The 15,115-nt window shown below is 35.9% G+C and overlaps 1 protein-coding gene across 3 annotated transcripts in view; it reads right to left on the bottom strand.

The window, feature by feature from the left end:
• ADGRG2 (adhesion G protein-coupled receptor G2) overlaps positions 1-15,115 on the bottom strand; it is a 117,586-nt gene that overhangs the window by 35,381 nt on the left and 67,090 nt on the right. Inside the window, exons 4-9 of one of the 3 annotated variants that reach the window (XM_036305822.1) lie at positions 12,789-12,824; positions 10,192-10,236; positions 10,069-10,092; positions 8,426-8,464; positions 6,507-6,548; positions 4,197-4,250 (exon numbers count right to left, since the gene is read on the bottom strand). In XM_036305822.1, the coding sequence (XP_036161715.1) occupies positions 4,197-4,250; positions 6,507-6,548; positions 8,426-8,464; positions 10,069-10,092; positions 10,192-10,236; positions 12,789-12,824 (240 nt within the window). The remainder of the gene's footprint in view (positions 1-4,196; positions 4,251-6,506; positions 6,549-8,425; positions 8,465-10,068; positions 10,093-10,191; positions 10,237-12,788; positions 12,825-15,115) is intronic. The other 2 variants (XM_036305820.1, XM_036305821.1) reach the window with 2 other exon arrangements.

The following is a 15,115-nucleotide window of genomic DNA, read 5'->3' as shown; positions in this document are numbered from 1 at the left end:
TGAGGCACCCACAGGTGTGTGGGCATTGGGTCCTGTCCCTGGGGTGAGCCTTTTCAGTTATTGGGCCACTTCTCCCCAGTTTCCCTCTCCATTAGTCTGGAAACACTGCAGCCCTTATTTGATGGTTCACCAAGAAGCACTGGGCTTTTACTCTGAGGGGACAGCCACTGTCCTGAAACCCAGCCCAGGAGCTGTAGATTTCTTGTGCCAAAGCCATGGGCACAGGGGGCGGTGGGCACAGGGCTCAGCCTGCATCCAGACCTTTGGCCTCTCTGCACCCATCTGGGCTGGGGGCATAGCCCCTTCACACAGGCCTCAGAAACCAGCATGAGTGAGAGATGCCCCATGTGGCTGCCCTGACTGTATCCTCATCCCCCACAGGATTTTATCTCCCTAAAGTCTACACGGGCACTGGATTTGGGTGTCTTGGGCACCTTCTCTCTAGCTAAACTGACATCATCCTGTATACTGAGTGGGCCACTCCCTGGTTGAGGTGGTGGGAGGCTCTGTCCCAAGCTGCCCTCCATGAGGGCCCTAATCTTTTAGGTGCCAAGCCAGAGGTAGACAAGTCTCGGCCCTGTCAGCCTGGGTGTCTGGTCAGGTGGGAGACCTGTCCATCTATAGCTTCTGGTCTCGGGGCAAGCCTCTGTCTCTTTTCTACTGGAAGAAAAATAAGTTTTATCATCTTTTAAAAATAATTCACTATTGAGGTAATAAACCTTTTCTAAAAGTGCATAGAATAAATTTTATCCTTACATGCGTTTCATCAGAATTTTGTTTCCTTTAAAGATGCTAATTGAGGGAACCATGGGTCTAAAGTTAATGTTTAAAAACAATATTTTAAAGTTGTTATAGCTGCAGTTACATAGATAAGGGAGGGAGGGAAAGGTGTTTCTCAGAAGCTTAGCAACCTTATGAAAGTCCATTTATTCCTTGCTGGTGTTTTTCTTTTTAAAACTACAACTACCAAATGCCAGTATCTTTCCTAGGAACAAAGTTGAGATTTTGCTTTGAAACCTGAATAGGTTTCAGGGCAAATCTTTTCTTTAGCTGAACAATTCATTGGCGCTTTTATCCCATATATGCCAGAAAACCCTTTTCCTAAAATGCTCACGTTGTGTAACATTGAAGTAACTTTTAGTTAACCTATTTTCTGCAGGGTATACTTGGAGGGGCGTTGACTCAATCTGGAAACAAATAAAATAGAGATCCCTTAACAGGTACAATTGTGTGTATTTCATAATATAGAGACCAAAAACTGGTCTCTTGAGCAAAAGGGCAAGGATGTCATATAAACTAGAGCATAGGTCAGCCAACATTTTTGTGAAGTATCAGACAGATAATAAATATTTGAGGTTTTGTGGGTCATATGGTCTCTGTTGAAACTACTCAACTTTGTAGTGCAAAAGTAGCCATAGACAATATGTAAATGAATAGGCATGGCTGTGTTCCAATAAAACTTTACTTACAAAAACAGGTAGGAAATATATTTGGACTATGGGCAGTAGTTTGCCAACTCATGAGCTAGAGTGTTGAAGGCCTCCTCATCTTATCTTTTTTTATTGCACCCCAAAGTACAACTGATTCTCATATCCCAGTTCCCAATGGTCCACTTCCACTTAAAACAGCCAACAAAGCCACTAGACCAGAGATTAACATGATTTATCTGTTTAAGCTACTTTTCTACAGAGAACTTCAACTCTGATACTGAAAGTCCAATTAATACAGTATATAAGTATTAAAGGTAAAAACTTTTGATATATGCATAGAATTACTTATCCATTTTTAATATATTTTTACTGATTTTTAAACAGAGTATGGGAGAGGGATAGAGAGATAGAAAGAAACATAGATGAGAAAGAAACATCATCGATTGGCTGCTTTCTGCATGCCCTCAAGCTCTGGCATGTGCCCTGACCAGGAATTGAACCAGTGACCTCTTGGTTCCTGGGTCAACGCTCAACCGCTGAGCCATACCAGCTGGGCTATTACTTTTCCATTTTTGAAAAGAAATCTTTGCTTGTATAAACTGATTTAGTGTGTGTGCATATAGTCGACACCTACAATTTCTTTTCCTCACCCCTCTATTCTTCCAGTTCATCCTTTAGTCTTGTTGAGGGCATGTTGAATTTCATAAATGTGCTGGGAGCACAGTGGTAGCAGAGCAACCAGGAAGCCACCTCCTTTTTACTCTTAGCCTAATTGTGGCTAGTCAGCTCCCATTTCTGCATTAGCCTCCATTTCCCTTAAGGAATCCGGATTGAAACCTGCAAGAAGTAGAGGTTTCTATTTCCTGGCAGGATAACATGGGATTTCTGGTGCCAAAAGAGTTGGTTCCCTGATGAGGTTGTTTTCAACAGACACTAAAACAAACGGTCAATTCATCCACTCAATTAGGGAAAGCATTACTCTAACCAGCTTTCTGACATCTGTTATTCAAGATGACCAGGTTTTTTTTTTTTTACTAAATGTTCAATTTTCAAAGTTATCAAACATCTTGTAAACACAACACTAAATTAGACATTAGTCACCAGTTCAAACATAGATGAAGCACAAAAATAATGAAATTATGGAGAATTCAGTAAAGAGAGGAGGGAGGGAGGAAGAAGAGAGTTACACAATATATGAAAGTAAAATGTGTTGTTGTTTTTTTTGACTCAAAACCAGATGATATTTTTCTGCTATATTCTACCAGGAGCATACTATCAGGAGAAAGCTCACATAAGCAAATCTCACAATCACACAAATACAAAGTATTTGTGGAGCATTCTTTCAACAGAAAGTTTTCTTGTTTTCTAAATTATCCAACCTTATTTTACTTGCAATTGTTTCTTATGTTTTCCTTTTTTTTTTTTGTACATTTTCAAATGTGCATTAGTTCCATTCACCCCTATGTTCCTATGTTTTTCAAACAAATTATTAAACTACTAGAGGCCCAGTGCATGAATTCATGCACCAGTGGGGTCCCTTGGCCTGGCCTGTGGGATCAGGCTGAGACTGGCTCTCCAACATCCCCCAAGGGGTCCCGGATTGTGAGAGGGTGCACGCCAGGCCAAGGAACCCCACGGGTGCACGAGCGAGGCTGGAGAGGGACATAGGAGGCTGGCCAGCCTGGAAGGGACCGCAGCAGGGCTCCAGGGCGTGTCCGGCCCATCTCACTCAGTCCCAATCAGCCAGAGCCCAGCAATAAGCTAACCTACCAGTTGGAGCGTCTGCCCCCTGGTGGTCAGTGCACGTCATAGCAAGCAGTTGAGCAGCCTTAGCATATCATTAGCATATTATGCTTTGATTGGATGAACGGATGACCGTACACTTAGCATATTAGGCTTTTATTATATAGGATTAAAGGGAACAGAATAAAATGATTCATTCCTCTAATGAGTGTTTCTTTTTATATCAATGGAGTCATACTAAGACTTTAATATTATACAATATTTTGTTGCCTTCCTCTTCTCTCTTCCCATGATCCAATTCTGACCTGCCACACCATGTTTTTCTGTTTTTCACATCTGCTTTCATTGGTTTCAACAAGGAAGGGAGCCCAGAGAGCCAAACCAATGTAAGAAAAGAGGTTGTTTCATTCCTTCTGGCCCAAAGCAGGAGGGAAAATATCCTCATTTCAAAAATAGCATGTTCTCAAGAGATTTCCATCTCAATTTTTAAAAATAGTGGGCAGTCTTAGCTAAAGATGGCAAAATCCACTATGGCACTACACGGATTAGCACCCAATTAACTAGGTGTACGTGAGGTTTTCAACATTTTAGCAGAGCAGTTTGTTTTAGTTTTAGCAAAAGACAAAATCCTGTTTCTAAGCTATAATAATATTTAAGGTCCTATGGAAAAGCTTGAAGGATTTGTATACAAGAAGTGGCTTTCAATAATTAAGTTCATTATTAATTATGTTCATGAATCAACTCTAAGTGCATTAGTTATGGTGAAAAATGTTTTGTGCACAGCTTCATGTTCTCATATTAAAAGAAATTAACCATTCATTTTACTAAGCAATGGGAAGATAATTCCAGCCAAATCTAAAATTTGCTTTTGTTTTCATTCAGGATTCATAGTAGCCAGGTGGTATGAAAAGAGACAGATCAAAGAGGCACACATCACACACTCTCCAGGAGAAAAGCAACCATTTTTCTCTATGAAGCTAATTTATCTGTTAACATACTAGTATAATGTGCATAAGAACTAACCTGAGTCATTGCAAATAGATGACAAATTGCAGATATTTCTCTGGGGTTTGACATCTGCAAAGAAAACACAATCCAGCTGATTAAGCATGTCAACACATTCACTTGTATATACATTGTCAAGAGAATTAATAAATTCAGGCATCAAATGTGGACCAAAAATGTAATAAGTTGGATATAATTGGCTGGATGAATTCCACAAAGACTAAAGGAATGAGAGTTAACTTGGTTAACTTGATTCTTTACTATTTTTCAGTATGTTAGTGTCTGACCCCCTACTCCTCCCTGAAATTTCTTGTCCCATTCCCAATTAATCCCTCTCCTGTCCAATAAAAACAGAAAAGTATGAATATAAATCTAGCATATAGGCTTTAAATGAAATAGTGCTTACTCTTACATTCTCCTTTCTTTCTGGGTAGAGGAGTACATGAACACTCTAATGATAGTCTCAGCTCCTCATGCAAATATATGTGTGAAATAATATCAAAGTCATCATATCATTTCACATGAGCAAAACTATAAAATTCAAAAAATATTTGCTAATTTCTACCATATTCTATAGGCTTTATGAGGTTCTAATTACGGATCCTGCCCTCAGGGAGCTTACAATCTAATGGGTGATACTAGCCAGTAAAAAAAAAAAAAAAAATTATAGTGAGGGCAAAATGGAGTAATGACCAGGACAATAGACTACACAGGCATATACAGTAGGCAGAGATTAATGGGAGATGAAATAAGCCACATTAGAACAAAAAACCAGACATATTAACCTGAGAAACATTTTCACCAAAGGTGAAAGGAGAAGTACATCTCTTCTTTGATTTGAAAAGCGTTCAGGGTTTACTACTCTAAGAATCTTTCCTTCATTAATTTCATCATTTTGTCAGAGTGTAAGAAATCTTTAGTAAATGTGAGGGGCAAATGTTACTAAGCAAACTACCAAGGGGAAAAGGTTGTTATAGTAAGAAATATTTTTGTATCCTTGCTAGGTCTGGTTCTGTCGAAATTATGTACACAGTGCTTGATTGCTATTTTATTTCCATTACACTTTATGAGTGCTTAATTCTTTCCTAAGAAAACTAGTTTGAACGTGAACTAATTCAAAATTACAATTTGAATTAGTGTGTATGATATGGTTTCTGCCAGAATGAGTTAGTTGACATTTGGTGTGTAGGCATCATGGTTCAGCTAAAATTTTGACTCTGTGAGCAAACTGAATTTAGGTGCCACAAGTTACCAGACATGTAGAGTTAGTTCTATGTTGTTCCACAGCAAAGTTACCCATATCAAAAGAGAAAGATTTCATTTTAAATATACTTGCTAATGGATATAACTCACTAGAAGCATACTATGCAACTATACAATATATAGATGGTGAGTAGTAGTGCTTTAATGTTTCTTACAACTATTGGTCTATTGCTTACTAAGCTTTTCATTCTATCACATCTCATCTTTCTCTAAATTTTAGTGGCACCTTCATTTCCAGGGCTGTGCATTTTTTGCTGCTTATTCATACTGAAAATTTTCTTTCCTATTGTCAGGGCTATTATCTGTAATTTCCCCCAAGTACATGACCACAGGTTGTCCTTCAAATCATGAGTGAGAAAACTTTGTTTGTAAAGGGTCAAACAGTAAATATTTTAGGTTTTGTGGGCCATATAATCCCCATGGCAACTATTCAACCCTATCATTCATTGTAGTGGAAAAGTAGCCATAGACAATATGTAAAAAAATGGGCACAGTACTTTTCTAATAAAACTTTATTTACAAAAAAGAAAAAAAGGTGGATTTGGCCCACAGCCCATAGTTTGCCAACCTCTGCTTTAAATTGACCAGAAACCTTTAAGTATATCATGTATCCCTAATCTTGCACTAGGTACTTAAAAGTGCATCTTTTTTTATTATTTAAAAAGAGATTGGGATTCACTTCTTTAAGAATCTTTCCTTCATAAAATGCATCCCATTGATAATTATCAGCCCTTCTATCTCCTATGCTTCTTAACCATGTCAGAAACAGTTGTGTAATCATTGCCTTTATGTTCATACTATATGTTCATGGTAATTATCTGTTTATTTGGCTTGTCTCTCCCCACAGACTAGAAGATTCTTTAGGGTTGGCATTGTGCCTAATCATTGCTATTATACCCTCAAACACTTAGTACAACTTCAGGTACCCAGTTCATAAACATCTATTCATTAAAAAACAGTTTCATTTTTAAAAGGTAGGAAAAAGAAAGAAAGCATTAACATCAAGCATTTGTTTAATTTTACATTAGTTATAAAAAAGAAAGTCTTGATATTGATAAGTCATACCTGATGCATTGAAGGTTTTTACTATAGTGATTTTAGTTTTTTCTGCAAAGAAGCAATTTAAATATTAGAGCAGAATTGTTGCTTGTTTTTTTAAAAAAACAATTTGCCATGAGTATCATTTTAGTGAAGTGCTAAGAAAATCATACTGTTGATACCTTTAAGACACTATTGGTCATCTCAGCATAATGAATGGGAATCCCATACACAAATCATATAGCATTGGAACAGGGTAGGTCTGGGATTTAGATTCCCATGTTGACCCAGTGAGATCACACCCATTACACACTCCACTGCTTGTGTAATTCTACTGAAGTTTCCATGCTCTGCTGCTGCTAGACAAATTAATGCAGACTTATACTTCAGATATGTAGAATTAAGTCACTATCAGGACCTTCAGGTGTTAGGCTGTAAAGATCAGTGATTCAGAATAAAAATTAATGGTAACAGTAAACACAGAATCTAAAACATTGCTATTATGTTCTATAATCAAGGAAATGTCCTGCTATTTTCTCTAAGAGTTAATACAATACTATTCCCATCATATTGATAGATAAAATTATTCTCAGAGAGGGTGAGACTATCCAACTACAGTCATACAACAGGCTCACAGAAGCACCAAGACACTGAAAAAGCAAATCTTAGAAATATCTTTCCAACACACTTTTGGGACAAAGCCCTAGGTTCATTTCCCAGATTATGGAGAACCAGGTTCAGAAATCTTGGCTGTAAGGATGGCCAATTAGAAGAGGCTGTGTTCAGGGCACAGATTTACAAAGAAGCTCTGTCTCCTAGGATGAGTGACAAATTCTGAAGAAAACACAAAGCTCAGATCTTAGAAAAGCACTTAAGAATTATGATGTTATCCTGACAGTTTCAGAAACTTCATTTGTGTGTGTGTTATTGATAAGTTTCTGTTTCAATGTGTGACTGACCCATGGGCAATGATTGGTGGTAATTATAGAGGCTGCCAGCATTTGTATTATCATGAATATTCCTTTAAATACATTATTTTGTTTGCCCTGATACTTTCCTTTCCAGAATAATCAAGATACAACTGTGAAATGAGCTTCTAGTTCTAGTAACCAAAGTGCTTTCAGGGAAAAGAATTCAATCAAAAATTCAAAATGGAACTTATGGAATTGAGAGAAAATTTAAGAATATATGATACAGACTCAGCTTTCAGCAAAGGTACAGTGACATGGACATTCATGTCCACTATTGGCAGGAATGTTTCCAGGTATAAGCTTTCTAGAAGGTAACTGGGCAGTAGATATCAAGGGCTTTAAAATATCAAAATGCTGACCCATTAAATCCAATCCTTGGTATGCATCCTATGGAAACCAGGGATGAATACAAAGATGTTGACACAAGGATATTTATAGCAACACTTCTACTAAAAAATAGAAACAACTCTAATAATCAACTTATGATACATAATGGAGTATTATCAGGTCATTAATAGCAAGGGATTCTAGAAAATACTTATAACTTAATATGAAGTCAAAAGGGTGAGATATAACAATGTACCTAAACTATGACAGTATATATGTACATATGATACTGTATGGAAATATACCAAGTTATTAACAGTAATAGTCTTAGGAAAATAACACTAAAGATGAATTCTATTTTCTTTATTTTTTCTATATTCTCCATTTTTATGAGCTAAGATATATTATTATTATACTAAAAATATTATTTTAAGTGGAGTGCTATGGCCATAGCAATTTGGAAGATCAGGAGTGTGGTGACACCAGAATTACAGTTCAATGTCAAAATAAAACAAGTAATAAATCAACAGCTGAAGACATAGGAAGTGGGCAAGGAGATAACCTTTACTAATCCAAAAGACCACACAAGTGAGAAACTCAAGAAGCTACAGAAGACATATATTCTGTTTAGAAATAACTTGCTATTACCTGTCTTGTTTAAAGTAGATAACATGGTTGAAGTAACATCTGAAATAAAATAATAAAAATTAATCTAACCATTGGCATGATTAATAAACACATGCATCTTCCTAGGTTCTCTAAACATTTCACTCCCCCAACCCTGGAGAAGTTAGAGCATTTTGCAAAAGCCAACTGACATTACCAAATGTATTTGCTGCCCTTCCCTTCACCACACTATCCATTCTCCAACCCCCAGAGACAATTCCTGAGCAAATACTCATTTGTTCAAAATGTGTTTCCTAAACACATGTTACATGTCTAAAACATAGCAACACTCCTATAATTATTACATTTAAATAAACCATTTAAATAAACTTATATAGTTTAATATTTTGTCTTTTTTCCTCTATTATAATGAAAGTCTAAGGGATATGATATTTTCACAGTTAATACTAACTTTATAGTACTGTGGATGCTTAATATATTTTTACCTAGTGGAGTTCATTCTTATGAAAGTAATTCTAATTTAAATTTGGAATTCTTCATTATATTCAACTAACTTGTAGGGAAACCTCATTTTCATCTTGTTTCACTTAAAATGCAATTTAAAATCTATTCTATTGGTATTTATTTTAATGGAAAGCATTTGAGAATTTATTATTCTGGATGAAACTTTAGGGGGGGAAAGGCATGTATTACATTATCACACTTTTTAACCACATACAATAGGACCCAAAAACTACTGCCAAAGCTATTTTGAAGATGTGCTTTCATTGTAAAAAGTAATTGCATATAAAAATGACAATGCCTGGTCCTTCCCATTAGACCAAAATTGAATTTATACCAGTTTCGATCAGTATGAGCTGCATCTATGATTGTTTAGCTCTTAGCTTCCAAACACATGGTGAGACTTTATTTTGACTAAGGGATTGTGAAAAGTATTGGGTTTTGACTGCAATAAGATGGAAGGCTGTCTTCCCACAAAGGGGAGGGAACAGAATGTGCTGCCCTGCCCACCTCCCTCGAATATAACCCAGTTCTTTGTCCTTTTCTCCAGCATAATGAAGCTAGTGTTTTATTTTATACTATTTTAAAATTGATAAATCTGTAAAAAGGCTGTCTTTGAACACTTTGTGCCTCCAAATCCATGCTGAATCATATTGAAGTCATTGGATGTGCTTTTCAAATTTAAACAATCTGTCATATAAAAAATGTGTTTGAATTGTGTTGGTGAGCAAGCGAAATGGGGTACTCAAAATGTGGTCAACATTTCTTTTTTAAAAAATAGATTTTTATTGCTTTCATAGAGGAAGGGAGAGAGAAATAGAAACATCAGTGATGAGAGAGAATCATTGATCAGATGCCTCCTGCACACCCCACACTGAGCCCGCAATCTGGGCATGTGCCCTGTCCAGCAATCAACACTGGCCAGGCAACATTTCTTTTCTTTTACAGAACAGTTAGAGTGATGGAGGGCTGTCTTCCCTCCATGATAATAAGGATTTTCTCATTTAACCAGAAAGTTTAGATTGCCCTCCAGGTTGTCAGTCTTGGGTTTCTTTGGGTTTTTCTTTTTGATTATTTGAATATGGAAACCCGCAACACCATTCACTATACTTATATTCATATTAATGGTTATCAATTTTCACTTGCTTCAGAAAAATTCTTACCATTTAGGCTTGTAGTTTCAACCTCTTTTGTCCCAAGGGGAAAAAACAATACAAAGATATAATTAAATAAAAAATTTAACAAATTGGACTAAATCTAGATTTAAATTTTTTTCAAAATCTTGCCTGGAGTACCATTGTAGTATGGGACAAAACCAATAGGAGAGTCAGCTGCAGGAGAAAACACACACGTTTTTCAAATTAATACTTTGAAACAATTATTTATTGAATTTTAGGGAGTTAGAACTTTTGAGATATAATTATGAAAAGAAGTGGAAAACATGAGACCAATATGTAATTAAATCTGCAAGTCCTATAATCACTTAGTAGATCTTTAATCAGAGAATCGTAGAGAAAGAACCCAAGAGATGAAATGAGTGCAATTGCATCACTTTACAGATTTTACAGATGAAGTACCTGAGACTCATGGTCACAAAGCCTGCTCCTACTTATGGGATATTATGGAAATAAGTTTAGGAACAGCAACAAAATATAAGATATACTACTTTCAAAAATTTTCAGCCAAAGAGTTCTAGAAAGCATTTTATACTTTAAATATTTTTCAAGCTACAATTATGACACATATTGGTACACTGGGTCCATTTGGTTATAATGATACCTAGCAATTCTTCCCATAGGATTAAAAACAAAACAAAACAAAACATTGCTATCACCTAACACAATTTCCTGGTATGTTATTTAAAAGTACGGCTGCTATTAAGACAATCAAGTTATAAATTTACCGTAGAATAACTCCACTTATGCTAAGGGCTCAGTCTACTACACACACTTTGCCAGTTTATATGTTTAAAAGATCCAATGGCTTGACCTCTACATATACACAAGAAAAGTAAACACAAATATTTTACAAGGAAGTCAAGCTTTGCAGTAGGGAGCCTGATATTCAGCCTGTAAGGACAACATTTGGGTGTGTCAAGGCACTTGGCTGGACTGTGTGTTTTAGACTGCTCATGCCTTGGCTGAAACACACACACCCTGTCTGTCCTACATTATTCATTCCATATTTTGTCATTTAATACATTTTTTAAATCACCAACAATATTTTTTTCAGAAGTAAGACAGTTCCTGAGCAGTAAGATTCAAAGTGTGGACATGGAATCCTTTACTCTTGTGGCAGATCAAAATAATTGGCCAAAGCTGGTTTTTAATTAATGACTCTCAGTTCTTCTAAATATTGATGACTGGTGATGCCATCCAAAGAAGAAAGCTACAGGCACAGCTGCCCATCTGTCCCTGATGTGCACTGACTCTTACCTTCCAATTAGTGCAGCTCTCCCCTAGGGCACCCAGAACCGAGGCTGTGACTGGACCCAAAGCCCCAGATACCATTCCATGGAAACAGAATTTTGTAAAGATATCACTCTGATTAAGTCTGGTGAAGCTATTGTACCAGGAGAAACATACAGTGGTTTATTTTACCCTAGAAGCTTCACAATGAGGGGGCAAAATGGCACAGTAAAAAGAGCTTGGGATTTGGAGACTTGAAGTCCTGGGTTTGAATCTTTGCCCCATTGCTAAATAGCCCAGAATAATGATTGTTACTATTTATTGAGGATTTACTCCATTCCGGGCACATGTTTTTATCTCATTTCATCTCCACAATTACCCTATGAAATAGGTACTATCATCCTCCCCAATTTACAAAAAAGAAACAGAGGCACAAGAAAGGTGAAGGAACTTGCCCAAAGTCACACAGCTAGCAATGGGGGTAGGAGGATGGCGGCTGAATTCAAACCCAAGTAGTCTGGTTTCAGAGAATGTGTGAACATGGACAAGTTTTATCCTCTCTGACCCATAGTTTTTCATCTCTAACATCAATATAATGATTCCTATGTTGAAAGATTGGAATCAAAATGAGATGTCTGAAGACTCCCAGACATGTAGTACATGCACAAGAAGTAATAGCTATTATTATTTTTTAAATGAATTAATAACAATAGAAGCTCATTTTCACACAACTAAGAATACAGTGTGAGTTGACTCACTCCTTACCACAAACGATTGTTCTGTAATATATGGCATACCAGAAAGAATACAGAAGTAGGAGTCAGAGAAGCCACCTTTGTGTGGTGTGGGGCAAGAACTGTGTGACCTTAGACAAGGTACTCAGCTGCTCCAGGCTTCATGCCATCAACTAAATAATATGGGGCTGGACCACTTTATCCCTGAGGTTCCATCCCAGCTAGCAGTCTTGAGTATAGGTTCTATTCCTGGTTCCTGCTAAGATGGGTCCTAGTTATAAATTTCTCTTTAATGTGTTTGCCTCCCCATTCTTATGAGTGCTAAGCCCTTATAAGCCTTTTGAAAAATATTCATTCAGTGAGGGTACTGAGGAAGTTTAAGAGAACATCTCATCCTTCAAATATAAGAATATTGGCATGTTTATGTTCTTGATGTTCTTTAGGAGACTTGTGAACTAGAATACTAAAAATAACATTGAAGAACTTAAACAGTTACCGTAATGAAAATCCACAGTTTACTCCCCAGCTTTGTCCAGCAATGTGTGAGAACAATATGCCTGTCCTCTTATGTTTGCTACTGGCTTTTTAGTTATAGATTTAATGACAGAATTTAACATAATTAAGCATCATAAAAAAAAAAAGCACAACAATTTTGCTGTATTTGACTACATGCCATATTGCATGGAGAACTTTTAGATTATTTTTCTGAAATTCCCCAAAGTCATGAAATAACAGTCTTACCAGACGGTGGTAACAAACTGGAATTACCAGCATTGTCTGTTGAGGAAAAAGGTGATTTAAAATTAGTTTAGTTTGCATAAATTAATAGGAGAGTAACATCTTAAAAGGGAGTGAATGTAAAATGAGTTGCAAATAGCTACCAAAAGAGGGCAGTATGTTAATTTACTATTATTTTTAACAGCCTAATCAGTACTTCTTTTCAATTCTCTACAAAGGCATATCTCTGGTGAATCAATTCTTCCAATTTAACTGTTAACCATGCTCTATATATTTTGTTGTATAATGGTTTAGTATGTTTTAAATTAAAAATGATTAATAAGACCTTTAGTTGTTGGCTAACATTCTTTATAATTTGTAAAAGTAAATGTATACATCTGCATAAATTAAACTCCCATTAACTGTGCTTCCATTTATACCTATTAGCACAGACTTTATATCTATTACGCTACTTCTTTCTTATGAATGAAACTAAATCAGATGCCTCTGGGTGTATGAACTATAAGAACTGCTGTATTATTTATTTGGGGAGATAGTCAGATTCCGTAAAAGCAAAGTAATTTTATTTTTTTCTATGAAAAATAATACACACTTATTGGAGAAACCAGTAATTACAGATAAACAAAAAGAAAATTAAAACCACCTATAATTTCACCCCCAGAGATAAATTACATTAACATTCTCACATATATTCTTTTTTCTTTCTATGTATATATGTATATATGTATATGTCTATGTCTATATCTATCTATATCTATCTATATTATTGACCCTAGAATAAAGTGGGGATTAGGGGCAACAATCTCCTGCGCAGTTGAAATCCCACATATAACTTTTTACTCCCAAAAAACTTAACTCGTGATAGCCTACTGTTTACCAGAAGAAGCCTTACTGATACATAAACAGTTGACTAACACATATTTTGTATGTTATATGTGTTATACTAGTATGGTGTGTTCTTACACAATGTAAAGTAAGCTAGAGAAAAGAAAATGTTATTAATAAAATCATAAGGAAAATACATTTACAGTATTTATTGAAAATATCCACATATAAATGGATACAGTTCAAACCCATATTGTTCAAGTTTAACTGTATATAGATAAATGGATATATGCACATATATATATGTATTTATATGTATGATAAGAAAGATCATTTCACACAAACTATAACCTGATTTTTCTCCATGTACCCAGAGTAATGACTTGATAGCCTAATTTAGTTGAAATTGCCTCCTTTTAGTCTCTGCCCCTCAAAATATCCCTCATGTTACTTTAATATTCTACCAATCAAAGAATATGTTGAGTTAGCAGAAGTTTAATTTTTAAAATACTCTTGGGAAAGAGCTGGTTCTTTGAAAAGATAAACAAGATTGATAAACCTTTAACTAGACTTATCAAGAAAATAAGAGAGAGGACCCAAATAAATAAAATCAGAAATATAAGAGGAGCTATAACAACTGACACCACAGAAATACAAAGGATTATACAACAATATTATGAACAACTATATGCCAATAAACTGGACAACCTGCAAGAAATATATAATCTACCAAAATTGAATCAAGAAGAAACAGAAAATCTGAACAAACCAATGAAACAGAAGCAGTAATAAAAAAACTTCCAATAAATAAAAGTCCTGGACCACAGGTGAATTTTACCAAACATTCAAAGAAAAATTAAGACCAATCCTTCTCAAAGTATTCCACAAAAGTCAAGAGGAGGGAAGACTCCCAAACTCATTTTATGAGGCCAACATTATCCTAATTCCAAAACCAGATAAAGACACTACAAAGAAAAAAAAGTATAGGCCAATATCCCTGATGAACATAGATGCCAAAACCTCATCAAAATATTAGCAAATCAAATCTAATAATACATTAGAAAGGTCATAAATCATGATCAAGTGGAATTTATTCCTGGGATGCAAGATTGGTACAATATCTACAAATAAAGTAATATGATACACCACACTGAAGAAGAGTTGAGTTCCAGGAAAGAACAATAGAGAGTGATGCTGAAGGGCAAAAGAGGCTAATAATGGCTGCTATAGCCACCAATGGTTCCAACCTTCTCCATTGCTAAATCCTTTGAGGAGAGCTGTGTACCCACAGGGAAGGTGGCTGATTTGAGTTTCACCTCTTTCTTAGATGTTAGAGGACATGGACTAGTCAAGCATAATAGGAGAGCCAGAGCAGAAAGGGAGGTTTCCTGGAAAACCCACAAAGTTGGTTGACCATCTCTGGGTTGGATAGGCATGGACTCACAATCAGGAGGTAAAACCTGATGAAAATTTAGCCCAAGGGTTAAACCAGCCTAACCCACATG

The sequence above is a fragment of the Myotis myotis genome, unplaced genomic scaffold, assembly GCF_014108235.1.
Source record: "Myotis myotis isolate mMyoMyo1 unplaced genomic scaffold, mMyoMyo1.p scaffold_m19_p_4, whole genome shotgun sequence".
In the NCBI taxonomy this organism is placed as follows: Eukaryota; Metazoa; Chordata; class Mammalia; order Chiroptera; family Vespertilionidae; genus Myotis; species Myotis myotis.
This window is presented reverse-complemented; position numbering and strand designations above follow the sequence as displayed.